Source organism: Aulonocara sp. 'chitande type north' Nkhata Bay, linkage group LG6, assembly GCF_057382095.1.
Source record: "Aulonocara sp. 'chitande type north' Nkhata Bay isolate Kocher_YH1m ecotype deep benthic linkage group LG6, A_spYH_male_GT1.1, whole genome shotgun sequence".
Taxonomy (NCBI): domain Eukaryota; kingdom Metazoa; phylum Chordata; class Actinopteri; order Cichliformes; family Cichlidae; genus Aulonocara; species Aulonocara sp. 'chitande type north' Nkhata Bay.
Window position 1 is genome coordinate 5975176 of NC_141349.1, and position 25813 is coordinate 6000988.

General features: G+C 38.9%; 1 protein-coding gene across 1 annotated transcript; it reads right to left on the reverse strand.

Annotated features, from left to right (window-relative positions):
• Nucleotides 1-1889: 1889 nt before the first annotated feature.
• Nucleotides 1890-25462, reverse strand: LOC147327129 (basement membrane-specific heparan sulfate proteoglycan core protein-like). The gene is made up of 22 exons (XM_086294765.1): nucleotides 25390-25462; nucleotides 22980-23333; nucleotides 22607-22816; nucleotides 22238-22498; nucleotides 21502-21762; nucleotides 20944-21204; nucleotides 20313-20570; nucleotides 19172-19432; nucleotides 18692-18946; nucleotides 15603-15863; nucleotides 15122-15379; nucleotides 14568-14828; nucleotides 13705-13959; nucleotides 13172-13432; nucleotides 12694-12951; nucleotides 12170-12430; nucleotides 11755-12009; nucleotides 10473-10733; nucleotides 9172-9429; nucleotides 8619-8879; nucleotides 3788-4048; nucleotides 1890-2785 (listed from the first exon to the last, which is right to left on the reverse strand). The coding sequence occupies exons 1-22, from the start codon at nucleotides 25460-25462 to the stop codon at nucleotides 2760-2762; spliced, it is 5331 nt and encodes a 1776-aa protein (XP_086150891.1). The 3' UTR covers nucleotides 1890-2759.
• Nucleotides 25463-25813: the final 351 nt, after the last annotated feature.

Consider the following 25813-nt stretch of genomic DNA (forward strand, 5'->3'; position numbering starts at 1 on the left):
TAAATCCATCCATTTTCCTCTAGTTATCTGAGGTCGGCATGTGGGGTCAGCAGCCTCAGCAGAAAAACCCAGGCCTCCTTCTCCCCAGACACCTCCTCCAGCTTATCAGCCGGAGGCCACCACCTGATGAAGCCAGCAGTAACACATATCTACACAAAGCAGAGATGAGATTCTGAGGTTCCACCACTTTCTACACCTGTAAACTCTGCTCATAAAAATGATGAACAAAGGGCCACAATGGCACTACTAACCAAAGGTGTTTTTGTTATTAATTGGGGGAAATGGCAAGATAAAAATATGGTCACAGCAGCAGTTCATCGATGGAGTTGCTGGTACCTGGCTTTTTAAAATTTCTGATGCTATTATTTTAATAAAAGTTTGCAGTCACCTAGGATTTGTTCAAATTTTACTTTTTTTAAATTTTGATATAAATTATTCAATTATTAGAGGTGTGCAAACACTCTAAAGAGAGGAAAGAAGAAGACAGAGAAACAACAAAATAACAGTAAACACAAAGGCAAGCAAAGAGCCACAGAAATGCATGAGAAGGGAAAGTGAGGATGAATGAGGGATGGTCACTGTGTCAGATTAGAGCAACAACAGCATGACCCCTGAAATGCACCAGGTCTGTGGTGTATTCTCATGTCCGAGATATTGCAACCCCCGCACTATTTTTTCAGTTAAAGAAGACCAGAAGTGTTTCATAGTCAAGGTGTATAATCTGCACCGGGTCCTTTATTTTGAAAATCAGCTGGTCTGACTGGGCCCTCCAGTCACATTTGGTACAATTAAGGATGAACTATAACTAAATTATGACTTACTTATCAGCCTTTCTCTTGACTTAACTATTAAATTTGAACTGGTTTGCTAGAGGAGCCCATGTTTACATACAATATTGGAATAATGTGGTGCTATGAGGTCTTTTAAAAAGATATGGGGTCTGATCATTCAGGATATAGAATTTATAGAATCACAATTTTGAATCCAAGAAAGAAAGAAATACAGGAAGCCAAAGATGAGATGCTAATATAGGTGGTCTAGTAACTGTAGTACTCTAGTTTGAAATGTTTTGGATCAGCTTAATGTAAACTTAAGAGTAAACATGAGGGGAACAAAGCTGAACCTAATACTATAAAAACAGACATGGAGAGTAAACTGAAAACTAAACACACAGGTCACCAAAACTGAACAACAAATAACCAAACAAAGGGAACACAGCTGATGCAGACTTGATGCAAAAGGGCATAACATAATCTGAGTATACACACTCATGACTAACCTTGAGCTGCAGTGACTGTATTTTAAAGTCTGTGCACACCTGGTGAACTGCAGCGTGGCAGACTCATCTAACCCACAAATGATCATTATTAAAATACTTTCCATCCTCCCAAGCTGTGGTGGGACATGTGGAACATTGACTTTGTCACTGATATTAAGTTATTTTTTCAAGAAAGTGGCACATGCACTGAATAGTCAAACTACTCCAACAATGACTCACATGAATGAGATATTTGTTGTGTTTCAGCTGGATTGCACAGCATTTGGAAGACCTGCATGTGAGAACATTTTCAATAACATAACAACATTACCATTAACTCACTGGAATAAGGCATTTATTTCAGTTCTGTTTATCTGTTTATATTTCCCATTTTATTTCTTGACCTCAGTCCTTTTGTCCCTCCCATCCAAGACATGAGGAGGTCACTGTATTCTGCTCACTTATATGCTTTTACCCACAGTCACACACTGACAATATGATAACACAGAGATGATTGGATAATCAAGTATTACTCGGATATAAGTCCTCTAAATTTGTGTTTATTTGTTTTCCTTTAATGACAGTAAAACATGACAGTGGCAGTCAGAGGAAGCTGGTTAGGTTTTACATGTACATTTACACTAAAGTTCAGCAAAATGACAGATGAATCCCTTTACTGTGGTTTTACATGACAAAGAAAAAAAAGGTGATATTCGCTAATTCTAAACTAACAACATTTTGCTTCAATGTAATCACAGAAGGAACTCCGTAAAGGTCTTCCTTATATGAATATCTGCAGTTCAGAATACAAAACATAAAGAAGGGTGACTCGATTCAGTTTTATGTTTGATTAATTGGTTTCTTTGTATTAATTTGAATTATGATGTCAGTAATGTATTTGCAGAGCACAAAGAGAGCTTTAAACACAACCTATGGGTTAAAGGAAATGTAAATACAAAAACACCTAAAACAATAATTTGTTTTCCAATTATTAGATAATTGCAATAATCCAGAGAAATGGAATGAAAAAGCAAAAATCAATAAGTTATATCTGATCAATATTCCAGGAGAAGTAGTGATTCTTATCAATTGTGGACAGACGAATGGACAAGATGAACTAATAAGAATGAAATATATAACAATATATTTTTAATGTGCAATTGAGCAGAAAAGCAGTTCAGATAATGTGTTAGCACAAATAAAAATAACAGATACAATGATAATTGTATATATAATAAGAATGTGGTGAGATTCGAGTGTATGTAATAAGTTTCTGTATATATTTTGACACCTCACGTGTTAATTAAGTAAACATGAAGCATTTTTCTCTCAACCTGATTCTCTCATGTTTCACATCAATAGAAACGTGTTTAGGTGTTGACGGCACAAATTTGTTCTCAGCTACACAGTCATGCTCTCCAGAATCAGCAGACCGGGTTAGCATCACTGCCACAGGTCAGAGTCACTGAAATGTTCTCCTGGGTTTACCAGACAGATTTACTCACACTGAGGGAGACTTTGGAGCATCTGGGGGGAAACACAGGAAGGTAATTGTAGTTTTTGAACAAAATCAAACATCTTTGTAAGTGTAAATGACAGGATGGATGTTGTTAGTCTACTCTAGGACTCAAAGTACTTTACACAGCATGACTCTTTCACGCATTCACACAAACACTTTTTTCTATGCACATATTCACACCCTGATGGATGCATCAGGGAGCAAATTGGCATTGGTATCTTGCCCAAGGATATTTGCCATGCAGACTGGAGCAGCAAGGGATTGAATCACCAACCTGAGCTACAGCCACTCCAGCAGGATTTAGCAGGAATACTGATGTCCACAGAGACATTATGACTGACCAGTCTGATCAAATTATAGTTTCTTAGTGAACATGAATGGCAGTTCAAACTTTCCACTTTACTTGCCTCTTTTCTGTAGCAGTAAAAGAAAAGTTTGCACATCATCTTGAAACCATGGACAGATATGTTGGAGAGTTGGTTCAATAATTTCTTATTGGAAAAAACAGTAAGCTTTACTGCATTTTTGGGTGGTTTGAGCCTACCCCAGCTATGATGACATGTCAAAGAATAACAATAATGGATTGCATTTATATAGCACTTTTAGGTGGGTGAAGTGTCTTGCCCAAGGACAAAACAACCGAGACTGTCCGGGCCGGGGCTCAAACTGCCAATCTTCCGATTACAAGACAAACTGCCAACTCTTGAGCCACGATCGCTCCATGGTGGCGCGATCATGCCAGAATCCCAAAGAATTCCTCACTAGTCGCTCACAGGACAAATGCAGACTCACATTTTAAACACAATTAGTCAGAAGTCTTTGCAAATGATGGGGAATTGACAAAATGTATCAACTAGAGGTATACGTTTGTTGAACTACTGTGAGCAAAACCTTATTGACAATTGATACAGATGATCAAAAATCAAATGAAAGTCTCTAAAGAGAGATAAAATCGATCAGTGAGAAGAAAAATTGTTGAATCTGAGAAAAATGAAATTATTTCCACTCACATTTCACATCGATAGAAGTATATTCAGATGTCTTCCTTCCCAATGTATTTCCAGCTATACAGTAATACTGTCCAGAGTCAGAGGGCTCGATGGATCTGAAGGCAAGCTCGGGTTCTTTACTAAGAGGTGTTCTTCCATTTGTCTTGTACCAGACATACGTAGCTGCTGGGTTAGCATCACTGCTGCAGGTCAGAGTCACTGATCCGCCCTCCTTGATTTCACCAGAGGGACGCACTGACACAGAGGGAGGCTTTGGAGCATCTGGAGGAGGAAACAAAGGGAAATAAATACATGGAATTATTTCCTTCAAAGGCTGAAAAATTGACCAAATCAAAAACCTCAATGAATCTAATGCAGGGGCTTCTCAGTGAGTAGATGGCTTTAGTAGAGAGATGTTCTCAGCCACATTATCACTTTATGATCAGATCTAGACAAACGACACTATTTAAACAACCCCATTTCCTAAAAGAAACTGGCCAGATGTTTACCAATCTGCAAAACGTCTAACCTCTAATGTCTGCAAAGTGTCTAAAAACTGTGAAAACATTTCAGAAAAATATTTTTTCATATAAAATTGTCAAGACTTTGAAGACATCATCGTGTACAGTACATCAAATCATCAAAAGATTCTGAGAATTTTGAGAAATCCTCCGCTTAAGGGATGAGGCCAAAAATCCATATTAGATGCCTGTGAGCTTTGGTCCCCCAGACATTCAGGTAACATTCTGCCATTTAGATCACTGCACGGGCTCAGGAACACAGTTCACTGCACCATTCGCAAGTGCAGATTAAAGCTCAATGATGTAATGAAGAAGCCATATATATACAGGTGTATACAGGCATATAATAATAATAATAATAATAATAATAATAATAATAATAATAATGATAAATTTTATTTATGAGCGCTTTTCAAGTCACCCAAGGACACTTTACAATAGGATAAAACACTTAGTAAAACAATGGCAGAATAAGAACAATAAAATAAAAGCACAAGATAAAATTAACAAACAGTGGATTCACAGTGAATATGCAGATTTGAACAGATGAGTTTTGAGTTGGGATTTAAACTGGGGGAGAGAACCAATGTTTCTTATTTCTGGGGGCAGAGAGTTCCACAGCCTGGGAGCAGAGCAGCTGAAAGCTCTGCTTCCCATGGTGGTGAGGCGGAAGGAAGGTACAGCAAGCTGGATAGAAGAAGAAGAACGAAGTGAACGGGCAGAACAAGTGGTGGTTAACAGGTCAGAAAGGTAAGAAGGAGCGAGGTTATGAATGGCCTTGAAGGTGAGCAGAAGAAGTTTGAAAATTATCCGGAATTTCACAGGGAGCCAGTGAAGTTCCTGAAGAACAGGGGTGATGTGCTGGTAGGAGGGGGTTCTGGTGATAATGCGAGCAGCAGAGTTCTGAACTAGTTGAAGCTTATGGAGGGATTTTTGGGGGTGTTAGGGAGTTTTTATTGTTTTATTTGCTTATGCTTCAAAAGTTATGTTATACATATTTCACCAGACACAGTTTTCTGTAGAAACAGGAAGCTGACCCTGTGACACTGACATTTACCGAGACCAGTACAGAAATACATATCCGCAGAAGTTGACTTGCATTATATTATTCTTAGAAATTGACTTGCAACACACATACTTTGTGACACACACACACACACATACACACACAGCTTACACACAGACAGCATCAGGACCTGCGTAACAGGAAATGTGATTATATTTGCATATTGACGATGTAACCTATAAAAATAAACGAATACTGCAGTTCGGTGTGATTGCTCTCTGAGTAGTTCACCCGTGCAGCACGTTAATTATCTCGAGTGTCTCAGTGTTGATTATTCACCTGACTGTTTGTTAACTGTAAATCTCTGACAGGGGGAGACCATGCAAAAGAGAATTGCAGTAGTCAGTACGGGAGGTAACAAGACAAGAATGGACGTAGACTGGGTGGAAAGAGAAGGAAGCAATCTGTTAATGTTACGTAGATGGAAGTAGGCAGAATGGGTGAGATTATTGATGTGAGATTTATAGGAAAGTGAACTGTCTAGGATGACACCAAGGCTCTTAACCTGAGGAGAAGGGAAAACTGTGGAGTTATCGATGGTGAGTGAGAAATGGTTTGCCTTCAAAAGGTTCGATTTGGTGCCAATAAGGAGGATCTTAGTTTTATCCTAATTGAGCTTTAGAAAATTAGAGGTAAACCAGGATTTTAACTTGGATAGACATTCTGTAAGGGAAGAAGGTGGGAGGGAGGAATCAGGTTTGCAAGAGATATATATCTGGGTGTCATCAGCAAAACAGTGAAACTGAAGATCAAATTTGCGGAAGATGGTACCTAAAGAGAAGAGGGCCTAAAACTGAGCCTTGGGGTACACCAGAGGTGACGGGGAATAGACGAATGATCTTAGTTGAATAAACTGGGAATGGTTGAGGAGATATGATTGAAACCAGGCGAGGGGTGTGTCAGAGATGCCGAGAGAGGAAAGTCTGCTTAGAAGGACAGAGTGAGAAATGGTGTCAAAGGCTGAGCTCAGATCTAAAAGGACGAGAATGGTGAGAAGACCAGAGTCAGCTCTGATTAGAAGATCGTTAGTGACTTTAAGTAGAGCAGTTTCGGTACTGTGACATGAGCGAAAACCAGATTGAAATCTCTCGTAGATGTTATTATTAACCAGGTGTAAATGAAGTTGAGCTGCAACCACTTTTTCGAGTATCTTAGAAATGAAGAGTAGATTGGAAATCGGACGGAGGTTGTTAAAGTTGTTAGGATCTAAGGAAGGTTTTTTCAGTATAGGAGTGACTAGAGCAGTCTTCAATAAGGGGGGAATGATACCGGTGGTGAGAGAAGAGTGAATGATAGCAGAAATGAGTGGGAGTAAAGAAGAGAGGCAGGATTTCACAAGCCCCGTGGGCATGGGGTCAAGATGACATGTGGCAGGCTTTGATTTACATATGAACTCAGAAATATCAGATAAATCAGGAAGATGAAAAGTGGGAAAACGGCTCAAAAAGGAGAAAAGGTTCTGGAGAGGGCGTAGACACAACATTTGATCTGAGTTGCTGGTGGATGTTATTGATTTTCGTAGTCCAGAACAGCATCAAGGAGTTGCAGGTTTCAGAGGAATAGAAGTGCGGTGGTAAAGCGTTGGGGGGTTGAATTAGTTTGTTGAGAACTGAAAACAGAGTCCTTGCATTACCCTCATAAGAACTGATAATACCAGAGTAGAAGCTTTGTTTGGCCTCGTTGATGGAGTCTTTATACTGAAGTACATGGTATTTATAGATTTCTGAATCAACAGTTAAACCAGATTTCTTATATTTACGCTCTAGCTGCCGAGCTCTGGCCTTCAGAGCTCGGAGGTCAGAGGTAAACCAGGGAGCAGAGCGAGCGAAGGAAACAGAGTGGGTTTTTACAGGAGCCAGAGAATCAAGGACCGTGCGTAGACAATTATTATAATATAACAACAAATCATCAGGATTAGAATAGAAGTCCGGAATCTGAACATTGTCCAAACTGGTAGTGAGAATGTCCATATCAATGTTCTTGATGTTGCGGAACGAGATGAGACGGGTTGGCTTGGTAGAAGAGCAGCAGAGAGTGAGATTAAATGAAAGGAGGAAGTGGTCAGTTATGGGGATTTCAGTAGCAGAAAGATTCGAGGGAGTATATACAGGTATATACAGGTATATACGGGTGTATACAGGTATATACAGGTATATACGGGTGTATACAGGTATATTTGGGTGTATACAGGTATATACAGGTATATACGGGTGTATACAGGCATATACAGGTATATACAGGTGTATACAGGTATATACAGGTATATATGGGTGTATACAAGTATATACAGGCATATACAGGTATATACGGGTGTATACAGGCATATACAGGTATATACAGGTGTATACAGGTATATACAGGTATATACAGGTGTATACAGCTTTGACATCATTCTCCTACACAGTTACTGATGTAAGGCCTTTTACCAGTGGGTGTTGAAAGGCGTTCCAATTGGAGGGTAATGCTAAACCACATACTTAATTTATTAGTTGATAGTGAAAGAGTCCAGGTGCTGAATTGAACTGTAAGACATCATTATACAAAAGCAATACAATAAAGATAACATCAGGACCAATGAGCAGCTAGAATCCTACATCAGAAGAGAATGAGACAACAGTCTCTTTCCAAAAGTCCAGCAACTTGTCTCCTCAATTCCCAGATGATTATGATTATTAAAAGAAGAAGAAACGTTACACAAAAAAAAATCAGGGCCATGATCCAAGGTTTGGAGACATCCTGCCATCAAATTTAAAATGAGGGAGTGTTTTTCTCATTTTAGTTAGATTTAGATTTCTTTATATGTTCTATTGTAAATGAAATATGGCTTTGTGAGACTTTCAAATTATGCATTATGTTATTATGTACATTTTACTCCCAGCGTTTTTAGATCTGGGGCTGAACTTCATGGTAGTGGTGCACCAGGAAAAAACGTCAGATCGTCTAAACCATGAACATGATACAGCAAATGTGGATGTGCACTGAAATGTTTACATAGTGTCATGAGAGAAAACATTTATTGTTTAGATTTATCATTTATCATGGCAACCAAATGGAAGTCAATGATCATGATTAGCTGACATGTGAAACTGTTTTATGTCTTAATTTTAGATGGAATGCATAGCATATAAAGATAATGACAGCAGCTGAAATGAATTATGAAGCAGACAGAGATTAACAAAGCAGATGTTTGAGGTTAATTAATTTTGATTAGACATGAAGGGAATTTTCAAAAGTTGTTCTTAAAAAAACTAACATGTTCACCCACATTTGACATCAATGGAGGTATATTCAGATTTCTTCCTCCCCACTTTGTTCTGAGCTCTACAGTAATACTCTCCAGAGTCAGAGGACTGGATGGAGCTGAAGGAGAGCTGCTGTTCATTACTGAGAGGTTTTTGACCATTCTTCTTGTACCAGGAGTATTGAGCTGCTGGATTAGCATCACTGCTACAGATCAGAGTCACTGATCCGCCCTCCCTGAATTCATTAGAAGGGCTCACCATCACTGACACAAACTTTGGAGCATCTGTGAGAAAAAACAATTGTGCAAATTATCACTAATTTGTTAAAATGATGAGGAATTTATAAAGTGTAACAGCTTGAAGTTTTGTACAGTAGTTGACCCTATTTTTTTTCTTCTAAACAAAGGTATAAGGCTGTAGAATTACTATAGAAATGTGACAAAGTTTTATGAAAGTTGATGCAGTATATAAAAAATTAAATAAAAATAAATCTTCTGAAGAGAGATTAAATCTCACTGTCATAGAGAGAAGTTATTGATGGATCTGAGAGAAATATATGAAATTATTTCCACTCACAGTTCACATTAATAGAAATATATTCAGATGTCGTCCCCACTGTATTAGCAGCTATACAGTAATACTGTCCAGAGTCAGAGGGCTCGATGGATCTGAAGACAAGCTGTGGTTCTTTACTGAGAGGTGTCCTTCCATTTGTCTTGTACCAGACAAACGTAGCTGCTGGGTTAGCATCACTGCTACAGGTCAGAGTGACTGAAGTGCCCTCTTTGATTTCACCAGAGGGACGCACTGACACAGAGGGAGGCTTTGGACCATCTGCAGGAGAAAGCAAAGAAAAATGACAGCATTGTATCTTTTTTTTAAAGATCCCCTCCGCATATCACTACCTTATGGTGGTAGAGGGGTTTATGTGTCCCAGGGAACCCAGGGGCTATGTTGTCCAGGGGCTTCTGCCCCCTGGTAGGGTCTCCCATGGCAAAATGGTCCTTGGTGAAGGACTAGACAAAGAGCGATTTAGAAGTTCACCCTGCCCAGTATAGGGTTACCGGGGCCCCGTCCTGGAGCCAGGCCTGGGGAAGCTGCCCAAAGGCGAGTGTATGGTGGCCGGGCCTTAGTCCACAGGGCTGAGCCGGGCACAGCCCAAAAGAGAGACATGGGCCCATCCTCCTGCAGGCCCACCACCTGCAGGAGACGCCGTAGGGGTCGGGTGCATTTTGTGCCAGCAGCAGCCAGGAGCAGAGGTCCTGGCAGACCGATCCACTGGGAATGCTGGACATCGGCCCCAGTCCACGAGATCTTCAACACACAGAGCTCTACTTGCATTGAGTGAAGCGCTGCTGACTTGAACTGAGAAAATTGTTGGGTGGTGGAAGGAATACTTCGAGGACCTCCTTAATCCCACTGGCACGTCTTTTGTTGAGGAAGCAGAGTCTGGGAATGAGGGGGATGACTCGCCAATCTCTATGGGCAAGATAACTGAGGCAGTTAAACAACTCCTCGGTGGCAGAGCCCCTGCAGTAAATGAAGTCTTCCCTGAGTTCCTAAAGGCTCTGGATGCTGTCCAGGGCTGTCCAGGTTGACACGTCTCTACAATGTTGCATGGAGGTTGGATTGACAGACTGGGGTGGTGGTTCCCATCTTCAAGAAAGGGGACCGGAGGGTGTGATGGTTGAATTATTGATCAGATTAAAGACAAAAGCTTAGCCACATTATGATTTGATGAAAAAATGAAACAAATTACCACAATATCTAAAAAAGGGTCTATGGACAATGTGAATCAAAATGAATGTAATGATTTGCAAATCTCAAACACTGACACTCATGAGCTGAAGGTTTCCTAAATGCCCTGTTTTACTCACATTTCACATCAACAGAAATGTTTGTAGGTGTTGATGTTCCCAGCCTGTTCTCAGCTGTACAGTAATACTCTCCAGAGTCAGCAGGCTGGATGGACTTGAAGGAGAGCTGTGAATCTGTACTGACAGGTGTTTGATTGTTCATCTTGTACCAGACATATGTAGCTGCTGGGTTAGCTTCACTGACACAGGTCAGAGTCACTGAAGTGCCCTCTTTGATTTCACCAGACGGACTCACTGACACAGAGGGAGGCTTTGGAGCATCTGGAGGAGAAAACACAGGGAGGTAACTGTAGTTTGAATTTCTGACCAAATCAAATAACTGTGTAAGTGTACAATGACACAAGTAAAGAGTTCTGGATGGTGTTAGCAGGAACGTCAACATCCTCATTATGATATTTCCATACTAATGGTAAACAAGAAATTACAAGATCAAAAATACAGATACTGAAAATAATAATGATTGCCTTATACTGGAGTTTTTATTGACCAGACATAACTGAGTGACAAGCAGGATACAGGCAAAGTCTATCACGGCACAAATACAGACTGAAACATTGTCATCTGAATCACCAGTTAAACTAACAAGCAGGTTTTTGGACAGACTTCACAGAAAGGCTTTGACTGACCAGGAAGTTTCAGCCCAGAACCTTCTTATAATAAGTCGACAATGATGACCACTGTATCAACCTGATTCCACCATAAGTACTGACATTTATTTCTTCTCGAGAAAGAGGAATCACAGAAAACTTTCTGGAAAACTGCAGTCCTCAAAGGATGAAAATGTTAAAAAATATATTTTACAAATTTTGATTGAAAAATGTACCTTAGAGGAAATCTTACTATCAGAGTCCTAAATGTCAATTTGTTTTCTTAGTGAGGAAGATAATATAGGTCATATTATGTTTTTAAACGTCATGGAGCCAAGATGAGGTTTTACTTATCAATAGTCACTGAATCACCAGCACAGAGTCAAAGTCGGGCTCTCCTCTAAGTGACCTGTGATAAGTTTATAACCATAAATAGAAGACAAGATGAAGATGAAAAGTACCTTTCATATTTCTGATTGACTGACCAGAACAGCACAGTAACACTGTGTGCTAAAAATGTAACACAAAAAAGAAAAATAACGTTTTATCTTAATTTGCTCTGCTCAGGGAGAGACAGCAGTTGTCTGCAATCATGAAGCAGGCAGACCCAAAGAAAGATGATATTATAGACCAACATATGTAGAAATACTGACAGACATGTTGAAACCTGCTTTTGTGAAAATTGTTTGACTTACATTTCACAACAATAGTGATGGATTTAAATGTTGACCCCAGCTTGTTCACAGCTCTGCAGTAATACTCTCCAGAGTCAGAGGACTGGATGGAGTTGAAGATGAGCTGTGGGTTTTTGCCGAGTGCTTGGCTGTTCCTCTTGTACCAGACAAACGTAGCTGCTGGGTTAGCATCACTGCTACAGGTCAGAGTCACTGCAGTGCCCTCTGTGATTTCACCAGACGGACTCACTGACACAGAGGGAGGCTTTGGATCATCTGGAGGAAACACAGGCAGACAACAGCATGTTTATTAGTTCCTTCAAAAGTTGAATTATTAAACAGATCAAACAACTCAACGAATCTAATGCTACAGGAGCTTCTCAGTGAGGAGACATGAAGGGAATTTTCAAACATTTTTCTTAAAAAATGTACCCACATTTGACATCAATGGAGGTATATTCAGATTTCTTCCTCCCCACTTTGTTCTGAACTGTACAGTAATACTCTCCAGAGTCAGAGGGCTGGATGGAGTTGAAGGAGAGCTGCTGTTCACTACTGAGAGGCTTTTGTCCATTCTTCTTGTACCAGGAGTATTGAGCTGCTGGATTAGCATCACTGCTACAGGTCAGAGTCACTGATCCGCCCTCCCTGAATTCATTAGAAGGGCTCACCATCACTGACACAAACTTTGGAGCATCTGCGAGAAAAAACATCATTGTTGAAATGTTGTGAAATTGACATAATGTAACAGCCAAAAGTGTAACATTTAAACATATTTTTTTCTGCAGAGAAGGAGTTTAAGGCTGTAGAATTGCTAAAGGAATGAAGTTTTATGACAACTCATGCAGTATATAAAAAATAAAATAAAATAAAAATATCTGAAGGGAGATTAAATCTCACTATCACAGAGAGAAGTTATTGATGGATTTCAAAGAAATATATGACATTTTTTCCACTCACAGTTCACTTTAATAGAAATATATTCAGATGTTGTCCCCACTGTATTAGCAGCTATACAGTAATACTGTCCAGAGTCAGAGGGCTCGATGGATCTGAAGACAAGCTGTGGTTCTTTACTGAGAGGTGTCCTTCCATTTGTCTTGTACCAGACAAACGTAGCTGCTGGGTTAGCATCACTGCTACAGGTCAGAGTGACTGAAGTGCCCTCTTTGATTTCACCAGAGGGACGCACTGACACAGAGGGAGGCTTTGGACCATCTGCAGGAGAAAGCAAAGGGAAATAATAGCAAGGTATTGTTTTGATCAAAGCTCAAATTATTGATTAGATCAAAGACAAAATCTAAGCCGACTCATTGAATTGATGATATGAATAAATGGCATTATTTACCACAATATCTGAAATGGGATACTATACACAATGTGAATCAAAACACTGACATCTCAAACACTGACAACCATGACGCCCTGTTTTACTCACATTTCACATCAACAGAAATGTTTGTAGGTGTTGATGTTCCCAGCCTGTTCTCAGCTGTACAGTAATACTCTCCAGAGTCAGCAGGCTGGATGGACTTGAAGGAGAGCTGTGAATCTGTACTGACAGGTGTTTGATTGTTCATCTTGTACCAGACATACGTAGCTGCTGGGTTAGCATCACTGCTACAGGTCAGAGTCACTGAAGTGCCCTCTGTGATTTCACCAGAAGGACTCACTGACACAGAGGGAGGCTTTGGAGCATCTGCAGGAGAAAACACAGGGAGGTAACTGCAGTTTGAATTTCTGATCAAATCAACTAACTGTGTAAGTGTACCTAGACAGGACAGAAGAGTTCTGGATGGTGTTAGCACGAATGTTAACGTCCTCAGACTGGTAAGTTGCGAAGTCTTTGTTGTCGAGTCTGACAGCAGACTTATGGCATTTCCATAACTTATATCACAGTTTACTTCACTAATTGTAAACAAGAAATTATGAGAACAAAAAAAATGCTGTTATGAAAATTGTTTGACCTACATTTCACATCAATAGTGATGGATTTAAGTGTTGACCCCAGCTTGTTCACAGCTCTACAGTAATACTCTCCAGAGTCAGAGGACTGGATGGAGCTGAAGATGAGCTGTGGGTTTTTGCCGAGTGGTTGGCTGTTCCTCTTGTACCAGACATACGTAGCTGCTGGGTTAGCATCACTGCTACAGGTCAGAGTCACTGCAGTGCCCTCTGTGATTTCACCAGACGGACTCACTGACACAGAGGGAGGCTTTGGATCATCTGGAGGAAACACAGGGAGACAAAAGCATGTTATTAGTTCCTTCAAAGGTTGAATTATTAAACAGATCAAACAACTCAATGAACCTGATGCTACAGAAGTTCTCAGTGAGGAGATTTGGATGGTGTTATCAGAGAGATGTTCCCATCTACACTATGACTTTAAGATTTGATGAAATTGGACTATTTACATGATTCAGCAGATGTGGATGTGCACTGAAATGTTTATAAGTTGGCATGCAAGAAAAAAACTAATGAAGAAAATTGAATTTATCCTTTTTAAAGAAGTTACATCTGTAAAAGGTGTAAAAGGTTAATATACTGAAAGGTACATTTTGAAAAATCACAACGTTTTTATCATTTCACTACTTGATGGAAGTCAATGATCATGATTACCTGATATGTGAAATAGTTTTGTGCATTGATTTCAAAGGGAATATGTGGCATATAAAAATGCAATAAATGGAGCAGTTCAGTGATCGACAGTAGCTGAAATGAATTATGAAACAGACAGAGATTAACAAAGCAAATGTTTGAGGTTAATCAATTTTAATTATACACGAAGGGATTTTAGAAAGTTTTTCTTAAAACAAATAAACTTGTTCACCCACATTTGACATCAATGGAGGTATATTCAGATTTCTTCCTCCCCACTTTGTTCTGAGCTCTACAGTAATACTCTCCAGAGTCAGAGGGCTGGATGGAGCTGAAGGAGAGCTGCTGTTCATTACTGAGAGGTTTTTGACCATTCTTCTTGTACCAGGAGTATTGAGCTGCTGGATTAGCATCACTGCTACAGATCAGAGTCACTGATCCGCCCTCCCTGAATTCATTAGAAGGGTTCACCATCACTGACAGAAACTTTGGAGCATCTGTGTGAAAAACAGTTGTGCAAATGATCAGTAATTTGTTAAAATGATGAGGAATTTAAACACTGTAACAGCTCGAAGTCTTGTGCAGTAGTTGAATCTATTTATTTTCTTCTTAGCAAAGATATAAAGTTGTAGAATTACTACAGAAATGAGCCGAAGTTTTATGACAACCTATGCAGTATATAAAAAACTTTAAAAAAAAATTTATCCTCTGAAGGGAGATTAAATCTCACTGTCATAGAGAGAAGTTATTGATGGATCTGAGAGAAATATATGAAATTATTTCCACTCACAGTTCACATTAATAGAAATATATTCAGATGTCGTCCCCACTGTATTAGCAGCTATACAGTAATACTGTCCAGAGTCAGAGGGCTCGATGGATCTGAAGACAAGCTGTGGTTCTTTACTGAGAGGTGTCCTTCCATTTGTCTTGTACCAGACAAACGTAGCTGCTGGGTTAGCTTCACTGCTACAGGTCAGAGTGACTGAAGTGCCCTCTTTGATTTCACCAGAGGGACGCACTGAGACAGAGGGAGGCTTTGGAGCATCTGCAGGAGAAAACAAAGGGATTCAATATCCTATAATTTCCTTCAAAGTTTGAATTATTGATCAGATAATGATGAAATTTCAGCCACATCATTTAGTTGATTAGCAAACAACATTATTTACCCCAGCATCTTAAATAGAATACTATAGACAATGTGAATCAAAATGAATATCATGATTTGAAAATCTCAAACACTGACAACCATGACGCCCTGTTTTACTCACATTTCACATCAACAGAAATGTTTGTAGGTGTTGATGTTCCCAGCCTGTTCTCAGCTGTACAGTAATACTCTCCAGAGTCAGCAGGCTGGATGGACTTGAAGGAGAGCTGTGAATCTGTACTGACAGGTGTTTGATTGTTCATCTTGTACCAGACATACGTAGCTGCTGGGTTAGCATCACTGCTACAGGTCAGAGTCACTGAAGTGCCCTCTGTGATTTCACCAGAAGGACTCACTGACACAGAGGGAGGCTTTGGAGCATCTGCAGGAGAAAACACAGAGAGGTAACTGCAGTTTGAATTTCTGACCAAATCAACTAACTGTGTAAGTTTACAATGAGAGGAGTGAAGAGTTCTGGATGGTGTTAGCAGGAACACATGAAGATATTCCCATAACATATATTATCAGAGTTTGCCTTACTAATGATAAACAACAAACTATTGGAACAAATATCCAATTCTGAAAACAATAATGATTGCCTTATAATGGAGGTTTTATTGACCAGATGTAACTGGGTAAGAAGCAGGATACAGGCAATACAGACAGAGCCTATCACAGCACAAATTTACACTCAAACATCTGCATCTTTATCAACAGTTCAACTAACAAGCAGGTTTTTGAACTCTGACAAATCTATGTAGATTTCACAGAAAGGCTTTGACTGACCAGGAAGTTTCAACCCAGAACCTTCTGCAGATACAGCCTCTTCGCATTTCCTGCTCTTAGCCAGGTCAGCTAGCTGCCAGCTGCTAGGACTCTCCCCTTCTTCTCTTGGGGCATATCTATTTTCCACTATGAACACTCAATTGCAGAGTGTCATTGAAAGATGGCACTTCCTTCACAAATGTTTGACTTAGATAATCACCTATAAAAGTACCTAAATGCTTGCTCAAAGATAGTCTTGGATTATTGTGATTTTCTTAGTGCTTTTGTAGGGTCTTTAACTTTTGCAGTGTAAAATGCCTTAATGGTCAAACTGACTGCAATCACCAAAAGTATTTCCAGCAAATAGTTCTTCATTCATGCATTTCAATCTTATCAAATAAAGAGATCAAATTAAAAATTAAATTAAATAACTTAAAGAAATTTCAGTCTTCCTCAAAGATCCAAAACCAGATGTGGAGGTTATGTCTGCCACTATTACAACAACATTCTTCAGTTTTGTTTGCTGGGTTGTTACTTGTTCAGACTTTTGTTTATACTATGAACATGTCTTATATTTTTCTGTTAGGCTACAACTGTTAGATTTATGCTTCATATTTCTTTAAACTCTGATATTTGTCCGAAGGTTTTGAGCCGCCCATCACTTATCTGAATTTTGCATAAGAGAGGACAGACTTTCACCTACTGCATGTTTCTAAAGTGCTCTCCAGGTTTTATGAAGGTGTTTCAATGTTGTTCTTTGGACATTGGTTGTTTTTTTTAATCATCTTCAGTCCGGTCCTAGTATCTGAAGGGGAATTTTTTTTCAAGCTGTGTTATGACCTTGCAACCGTGGTGGAAATTAAAGTCTATTAGTGCCAGTGCTTTGGGTCCCTCTCCCACAGCAGCATTTCACTGACCTTGTTAATCACTCAAAGTGTTTAGAACAGAGCCAGACATATTTCTGGCATATTTCTTTAGACCAGAATACACACGCACATGGATGTTGTTGAGCAATCAGAGTGTTTCTGTCTGCGCATATTCTGCGGATATTCCAGGATCCAGCAATTTAATACTTTCATGTTTAGAAACTTAAGTCAGCAATAACCATCGAGTGCAAGTATCACTTTCTGTCTTCTACCTTGCTTTTCTTGGTGTATGTTATGGCCCTAGCAGGGCCTCCTGACACGGTTGATCTGATATCCTCGTGTTGGTGTTGTTCCCAGATCATCATACTAAATGTTGTTCCAGGATCAACATTGCAAGTGACCAATCAGAATGTTGTGACGTCATACTTTTGCGACTTCGGGTAAAACCGGCGTAAAACAAAAAACTGTACTTAAGCTGCGAGAAACCGCCTCTGTCCGCCGATCAACGGACCCTGACCCTAAACCTAACCCTAACCGTAACCCTTTAATAAACAGTAAGCAGAATTGATATTGTCCTTGCAACATTGGAATTTCATAAATGCACGAATGGCTTGGTGCGCAAAATAATAACGTCACAACAATGTGATTGGTCACTTGCAATGTTGAACCTGGAACAACATTTTCATGATGGTCTGGGAACAACACCAACACGAGGATATCAGATCATCCTCCTGAAACTGTCCTTGTGTGGGTGTGGTGGTGTTCTCTCTCCGCCTCCTCCTCTCTTGCTCCACCCCTCTGTCTCTCTCTCACTCTTCTCTCTCCCCAGGACACAGCTCTTGTTCATTGGCCTCGTTTACCACCTGGGCTCAGTCAGCAATCACTTCTCTGAGGTTATATAAGCTGGAGATGAACTGTATGTGTGGTGGTTTTTCCCCTGTGGCTCTACACCAGTTCTCTAGGTGTTGGAAAGGGTCCTTTGTGTGTCTGTCATGCCTGTGTTGAGGAGTTAAGTTGAGTGAGTAGACGGGCTTGTGGGCCCCAGAAGTGTCTCCTTTATTTGTTAGGTGGTTTTTTCCTTTGTTGCTGCAACTGCTTCCTTTGTTTCTTTGCATTATTGATAAAACGGTGTTGCTGGCTCTTTTGGTCAAGATTATTTGTAATAAAGCTATATTATATATTGACTGTCTGGTTTCCTTTTCATTCCATTCTGGACCCACTTGTTACCGATCCCCACACTCACATCCCTAGACCTCTTAGTGGTGACGTAACAGTGTACACAGCCTCTATTTGCTGCAAGCAAATATCTATATATGAGTATTCAATTGAAATGTTCAATATTAAGATTCTTTCAGAATTAGAGTCCCTGAACAATTTAAAAGATAAGAAGTTTAAGTGTAACAAGCCTGTAAATGAATGTTCCCCCACACAATAAGAAATATACATGATTATAAACTTCAGGGAGCCTAGATTACCCTTTATTTATCAACAGTTATTGAATCACTGGCTCAAAGTCAGGCTCTGAACTAAGTGACCTGTGACGAATGTTGAAAGTCTTTGTGAAAATCGTGTGACTTACATTTCACATCAATAGTGATGGATTTAAGTTTTGACCCCAGCTTGTTCACAGCTCTACAGTAATACTCTTCAGAGTCAGAGGACTGGATGGAGCTGAAGATGAGCTGTGGGTTTTTGCTGAGTGGTTGGCTGTTCCTCTTGTACCAGACATACGTAGCAGCTGGGTTAGCATCACTGCTACAGGTCAGAGTCACTGCAGTGCCCTCTGTGATTTCACCAGATGGACTCACTGACACAGAGGGAGACTTTGGGTTGTCTGGAGGAAACACAGGGAGACAAAAGCATGTTATTAGTTCCTTCAAAGGTTGAATTATTAAACAGATCAAACAACTCAATGAACCTGATGCTACTGGAGCTTCTCAGTAATGAGATTTGGATGGTGTTATCAGAGAGATGTTCTCAGTCCCATTGTAACTTTATGATCTGAATAAATGGCAAAATGTTCTAAACAAAACAAGGCTAAAAAAGCTGTTTTACTCACATTTCACATCAACAGAAATGTTTGTAGGTGTTGATGTTCCCAGCCTGTTCTCAGCTGTACAGTAATACTCTCCAGAGTCAGCAGGCTGGATGGACTTGAAGGAGAGCTGTGAATCTGTACTGACAGGTGTTTGATTGTTCATCTTGTACCAGACATATGCAGCTGCTGGGTTAGCATCACTGCTACAGGTCAGAGTCACTGAAACGTTCTCCTTGATTTCACCAGAAGGACTCACTGACACAGAGGGAGGCTTTGGAGCATCTGGAAGAGAAAACTCAGGAAAATAACTGTAGTTTGAATTTCTGACCAAATCAACTAACTGTGTAAGTGTACAATAACAGGAGTGAAGGGTTCTGGATGTTGTTAGCAGCAATGTCGTCATCCTCAGACATACTGTGACTGAATGAGTGGATCAAATTACAGTTCATTTCTGGGAACATGAAGGCCAGTTCAAACTTTCCACCATCACTGTGTCAGTAAAGGAAAGATTTGCAGATTGTCTAGAAACCACAGACAGATGTGTTTTACAGAAGCTTCGATAATTTTACTTCTAATTGGAAAAAACAATATGCTTAACAGCATGTGTGGCTTTGTGACATATTTCTCTTTTAGTTTGCATTTCTAGGCATACATCAGGGTTTGGTTTGATTATGTAAACAACAAATGAGAAGAACAAAAATACACAAACTAAATAAAGACTGCTTTATACTGGAGATCTTCTGGACCAGCTACTGTAGTTAAAAACACTGAAATCAGTTTTATGTAGTAAAGTTCAGGTCTTCAAGTATGTGTTGTGAGTAAAACAGAGAGAGAGCACTGTGGTATGAAACTGTTCCAGCCGCCAGGGGACACCATGTTTCATCTTTGACAGATGCAGTTTTCTGGCATTCAGTACAGATCATCTACAGATGGAGAACAGATGATCATATATGTTTTTAAACTTGATAGATCCTAGACTTTCCCTTCATTTTTAGCAGCTGTTGAATCACCAGTCACAGCCGCGCTCTGCTCTATCTGACCTGTGCTAAATGTAACAGCAGCTGACTGTAAACATGAAGCAGACAGACCAGAAGAAAAATGATATTATAGACAAGCATGTAGAAATATTTACAGACATTTTTGTGAAAATTATTTGACTTACATTTCACATCAATAGCGATGGATTTAAGTTTTGACCCCAGCTTGTTCACAGCTGTACAGTAATACTGTCCAGAGTCAGAGGACTGGATGGAGCTGAAGGAGAGCTGCTGTTCATTACTGAGAGGTTTTTGTCCATTCTTCTTGTACCAGGAGTATTGAGCTGCTGGGTTAGCATCACTGCTACAGGTCAGAGTCACTCCAGTGCCCTCCTTGATTTCACCAGAAGGACTCACTGACACAGAGGGAAGCTTTGGATCATCTGGAGGAAACACAGGCAGACAACAGCATGTTTATTAGTTCCTTCAAAGGTTGAATTATTAAACAGATCAAACAACACAGAAAGTATTTATCATTTTCACAACTAAATGGAAGTCAATGATCATGATCGGCTGACATGTGAAATCGTTTTATGTCTTAATTTTAAAGGATATATGCAAATATATCCTTTAAAATTAAGACATAAAACGATTTCACAAAGATGTTGCATATAAACATAGAAGAAATGGAGCAGTTCAGGGATCGACAGCAGCTGAAATGAATTATGAAGTGGAGAGAGAAGAACAAAGCAGATGTTTGAGGACAAATATTTTTTCAAAATACATGAATACATTTTTGGAAACTTGTTCACCCACATTTGACATCAATGGAGGTATATTCAGATTTCTTCCTCCCCACTTTGTTCTGAGCTGTACAGTAATACTCTCCAGAGTCAGATGGCTGAATGGAGTTGAAGGAGAGCTGCTGTTCACTACTGAGAGGCTTTTGTCCATTCTTCTTGTACCAGGAGTATTGAGCTGCTGGATTAGCATCACTGCTACAGGTCAGAGTCACTGATCCGCCCTCCCTGAATTCATTAGAAGGGCTCACCATCACTGACACAAACTTTGGAGCATCTGCGAGACAAACCACCATTGGGCAAATGATGTGGAATTAAAAAGATTTTAACAACTGGAACTCTAGTGTTTTATTATCAAATTTTACATCAGAGGTACAGTATAAGATTGCAGATTTACTAGTCATCACTCAAAGACTTATGACATCTGATGCAGTACATGAAAAAGAAAAATAACATTTTTAAAAAGAGAAAATAATAAGTAAATACAATCTTGAAAAGAAGAGAAAAATCTCACTATCATAGAGAGAAGTTTTTGGTGGATTTGAGAAAAATGTATAAAAAGTGTTCCACTCACATTTCCCATCAATAGAAATATATTCAGATGTCCTCCTCCCTAATTTATTAACAGCTATACAGTAATACTGTCCAGAGTCAGAGGGCTGGATGGATCTGAAGACAAGCTGTCGTTCTTCACTAAGAGGTGTTCTTCCACTTATCTTGTACCAGACATACGTAGCTGCTGGGTTAGCTTCACTGCTACAGGTCAGAGTCACTGATCCGCCCTCTTTGATTTCACCAGAAGGACGCACTGACACAGAGGGAGGCTTTGGAGCATCTGCAGGCGATATTATCAAAATCAATTAATGTTAATAAGAACACTGAATATAAGTATTGTGGCTGTCTGTATGTTGTCGGGATACATGAGCAGACCCCATCATGGTTATTGTGAGTCCTTACAAAATTATGTAAAATGATTTTGTTATGTAGTCGTCATTCCTGTATGTGAGGTGTAGATCACTGATGACAGATTATACAACACAGGAACATCACAGTGATGTCAATAAACAGTAAAAAGTTTTTTGTGTTCTTGGTGCTTTTTTGTTGCTGTCAAAAAAAGTTTAAACAATATAGACATTTGCATAAAATACAGTTACCTAATGCTTCAGAAGAATTATTGACATATTTTACAGTTAGTTTAGACATCACTGCACTTTAACTAGGGAAATGTTAAATATGCAACAAATAATGACATAAGGAAGGAAGTGAAACTGTTCAAGAGAAATTAATGTTATTAAAGTTGATTTACTGACATTTCACGTCGATTAAAACAGATTCAGATGTCCTCTTCCCCAGGTCATTCTCAGCTGTACAGTAATACTGTCCAGAGTCAGAGGGCTGGATGGAGCTGAAGGAGAGCCACCACTCCTTACTCAGAGGTGTTTGACCATCCTCCTTGTACCAGGTGTAATTAGCTGCTGGGTTAGCATCACTGCTACAGGTCAGAGTCACTGAACTGCCCTCCACTATCTCAGCAGAGGGACTCACTGACACAGAGGGAAGCTTTGGAACATCTGGAGGAGATGAAAATCTTTAAATTGTGATTTTTTTTCCCCTAATATTGAAGGTTTTATTTCACATGTTACATGACATTTCATAGTGACACTGTGGAGTAAACTCACACACTGCAGCAGAGCGGTAACCCTCATGTCCTTTAACAGCACAGGAATAGCTGCTGTCATCACCTCCAACAGAGACTCGCAGAGATGTTTCTTCCTCTATTTTCTGTCCATTTTTGTACCAAACATATGATGGAGGATCAATTACATCACAGCTGCTGTGACACTGCAGCTCTGTGTGGGCTGATGATTTTCTTCTCTTCACCTGCAGGTCTGAATATGGAAGGAAAGAACAAATCGTCTTCATTTTAACTAAACCATCAAAGTGAATGAACACGGAAAAACAAACCTTCAGAGCAGGTTGAATGTAAGCAACATGGCTAAAAGCAAGTGACTGAAAGACAAACACAATATTTATTTTCAATGAAAATCTTACCTGTGACAGTCAAAGTGACTCCAGGTGAGCCAGTATAACTTCCACCATACTGGTTTGTCATGAATCTGAACTTGTACTCAGCTGAGTCACTCTCTCTCAGGTCTGTGATCCTCAGAGTGCAGTCCTTCTCATGAAACTGGTGCTCAACCCGCCCTGTGTAGTCTGGGTCTGTTCTCAAATCCACTGGCCCATAATACTCATTTCTAATAAACCATAATCTTTCCCGAAACATAATTCCACGGTTCCTATTGTTTGGGTAACTGTAGCTGCAGCCTATGTCCACTGTTGATCCTTTTAATGCGCAGATGTGAGTGGAAGTGTAAGTCACTGACCAACCAGTCTGACCCAGTACCGCTGTAACACAGAGCACATCAGACACTACAGACACAATCACAGTTGCATTAATAATGAAAACATTTGTTTACATTTTCTTTAACATGAAAAGCAACATAAATAATAAAAAAGCTTTGCATGTTATTATAAAAGCAGAGCGTTCCTTCCTTTTTTAAATAGCATTATTATTTATGATTAAATTGTTAAGCTGTAGTGAACAAAGGAATTACAAGAGTAAACGTAATGTTAATTGACAAATAGGATTTTTTTACCTAAGTTAGTCAAAAACATTTCATCTGATACTGTTTTCTCTCTAATGAGACTGTGAGTCTGACAGAGCAGTTCATAAAAATGCAGAACAGAAGTTCTGCATGCCTGGCTGCTGCTGTACACTGTAAACAATGCAAATGTAAAAAATATAAATACATTAACACGCCTAATGTAAATAAACTCAGAAACCTGTGGCTGCAATTAAACATGATTTTTATTTGTATTTATTTATTTATTACTAAATTTACAACTTTGCATACGTTCCATGTTTATTGAAAACGTAAAACAGCTAAATGCAGTTTACTGCTGTAAATCCATATTTAAAATTTGGTGCACAGATTTAAAGTGACACTAAAAAATTAAAGTAAAATAAATATAGATTTTGTAAGTTTACATGGATTTATTCATTTCTTTACATGTTGTGTAATTAAAGTTTTAAAAATGGTGGGGAAACTTTTTACAAATGAGTGCACAGTTTTTTAAGTGAGTACATAACATCTGCGACTTTTATTAAACTGTCAACAGGTATATGGTCATTTCACAAGTGGTGCATTTATATTACCAAAATTGGTAATAATAATAAAAATAATAAAAAGTAATAAAAACAGAAACGTAAATTCTGTTTTGTTATTCTTAAGAGATCGTCATATTTATTGATTGTTATGTAAATGTTAGATTCCTTAAATTATTGTTTGTACTTAAAATAAAGTGTCTAACACTAACAGTATCAAAATATTTTTGGAATTACTTTTTTATATATTAAAAAGTGAAAGGGTTAAATCAGCACCAATCAGATTTTGTATTTTAGTTCTGAACAAGGGGTGTAGGTCGAACCTCAACAGTATTTCATTTTATGAGCAGAGACATAGGATGAAAATTAACTTTACACAGGGAGACCACTGCAGGTTACAGGGTTTTATGGATTATACCACAGTGGCTTTATGCCACTTTGTCACTAAATCTCTATTACCAATTGTATTGCACTATTTTATTACATTAATAAAAAAAAAAAGACTTTTCACATCAAATTACATTATAAAACCCCCACTAATAACAGTACTTTTCTGCAATTATAAGTCTCATTCATTTTATCAGACAGTTTGACCATGCTATTAGGTAAATCAAGTTTTTTAATTTAATATTTAATTTTTTATAAGAATCTGCAAGATTTAATGTAAATGCAAAGCTAAAATGGAATTCAATTTTAATTTCAATTTTATTTATGCAAAGCCAAATCTCAACAGCAGTTGCCTGCAAAACAACTGCATTTTAATTTACCATTGTCTGTATTTTCATGCAGAAAAAGATTTTAATGTGATGGTAAATTTCCTTTATTTTATTTTACTATTTTTGGTATCCAAGTGGCAGTTATTGGTTGTTGTTTTTTGTTGTTGTTGTTTTTACAAACTTTTTATAGTGTATTTTTTGGTCTCTAAGGGCTGATTTGCTAGTAACCAACACAGAATAGAAAGTTATGAAAATGCAGTGATGAGGTTTGGTTCCTTTTTTTCCTTTTCCTTTTTTTTTTCTTTTTCTCGTGCAGAGTCAGTTTCCTTCGGATAAAGTAGACCCAGACCCAGATGTTGTGCTGCACATTTCAAACAGTCCTATCCATGTCTATCCTTCTTAAAAGACTGAAAGTTGCTGAATATGTCAACATTTTTACCAAATCTTATTACCAAAACAATAATATAACTCAATAAAGAATGCATGGTAATGGGAAGTGATGCATTTGTAATTTTTTAAATATATCTCTTTTAGTTTCATCTGAAAAGGCCCTTCATTGTAGAGGTTAGGTATTCAGTACCTGGCACAGTGAGAAGCAGGACAATAAATCCACTCAATGCTGCTGCAGTTACACTCATGGCTGCTCCTCTCATCTCTCTGTGTGATTTCAAAGAAAATTACATCAGTAAAGAATTGAGTTAGTGCATTTCACTGTGCAATAAAATAAGAATGTAAACAAAGTCTTCTTACCATAGAGAAAGATGTTGTCTTCTAATGACAATGTTCTCATATGATCAGTTCAGTAAGCAGAAGGCAGAACTGTAGCTATTAGACCAAGCACACTTCCTTCCTCTTCGAGTTATTATTGGGAATGAAGTCAGTACATCTGGGACTGCTGTGGTTTTCCAATCCATATACAGCACTCTTAATATTTCCTATAAAGTCTTGAGGGAATAATTTGTGGTGTTCTAATGCCAAACCACAGCTCACCAAGGCCACTTTTA

What these genes read in the sequence shown, in the direction of transcription:
- LOC147327129 (XM_086294765.1), bottom strand. Translation starts at nt 25,462, where the DNA reads ATGAGAGGAGCAGCCATGAGTGTAACTGCAGCAGCATTGAGTGGATTT. An exon ending in TACCTCCATTGATGTCAAAT is followed by an intron (nt 12,010 to 12,169) that starts GTGGGTACATTT and finishes TGTTTCCTCCAG; the next exon opens with ATGATCCAAAGCCTCCCTCT. An exon ending in CATTTCTGTTGATGTGAAAT is followed by an intron (nt 9,430 to 10,472) that starts GTGAGTAAAACA and finishes TTTCTCCTGCAG; the next exon opens with ATGGTCCAAAGCCTCCCTCT.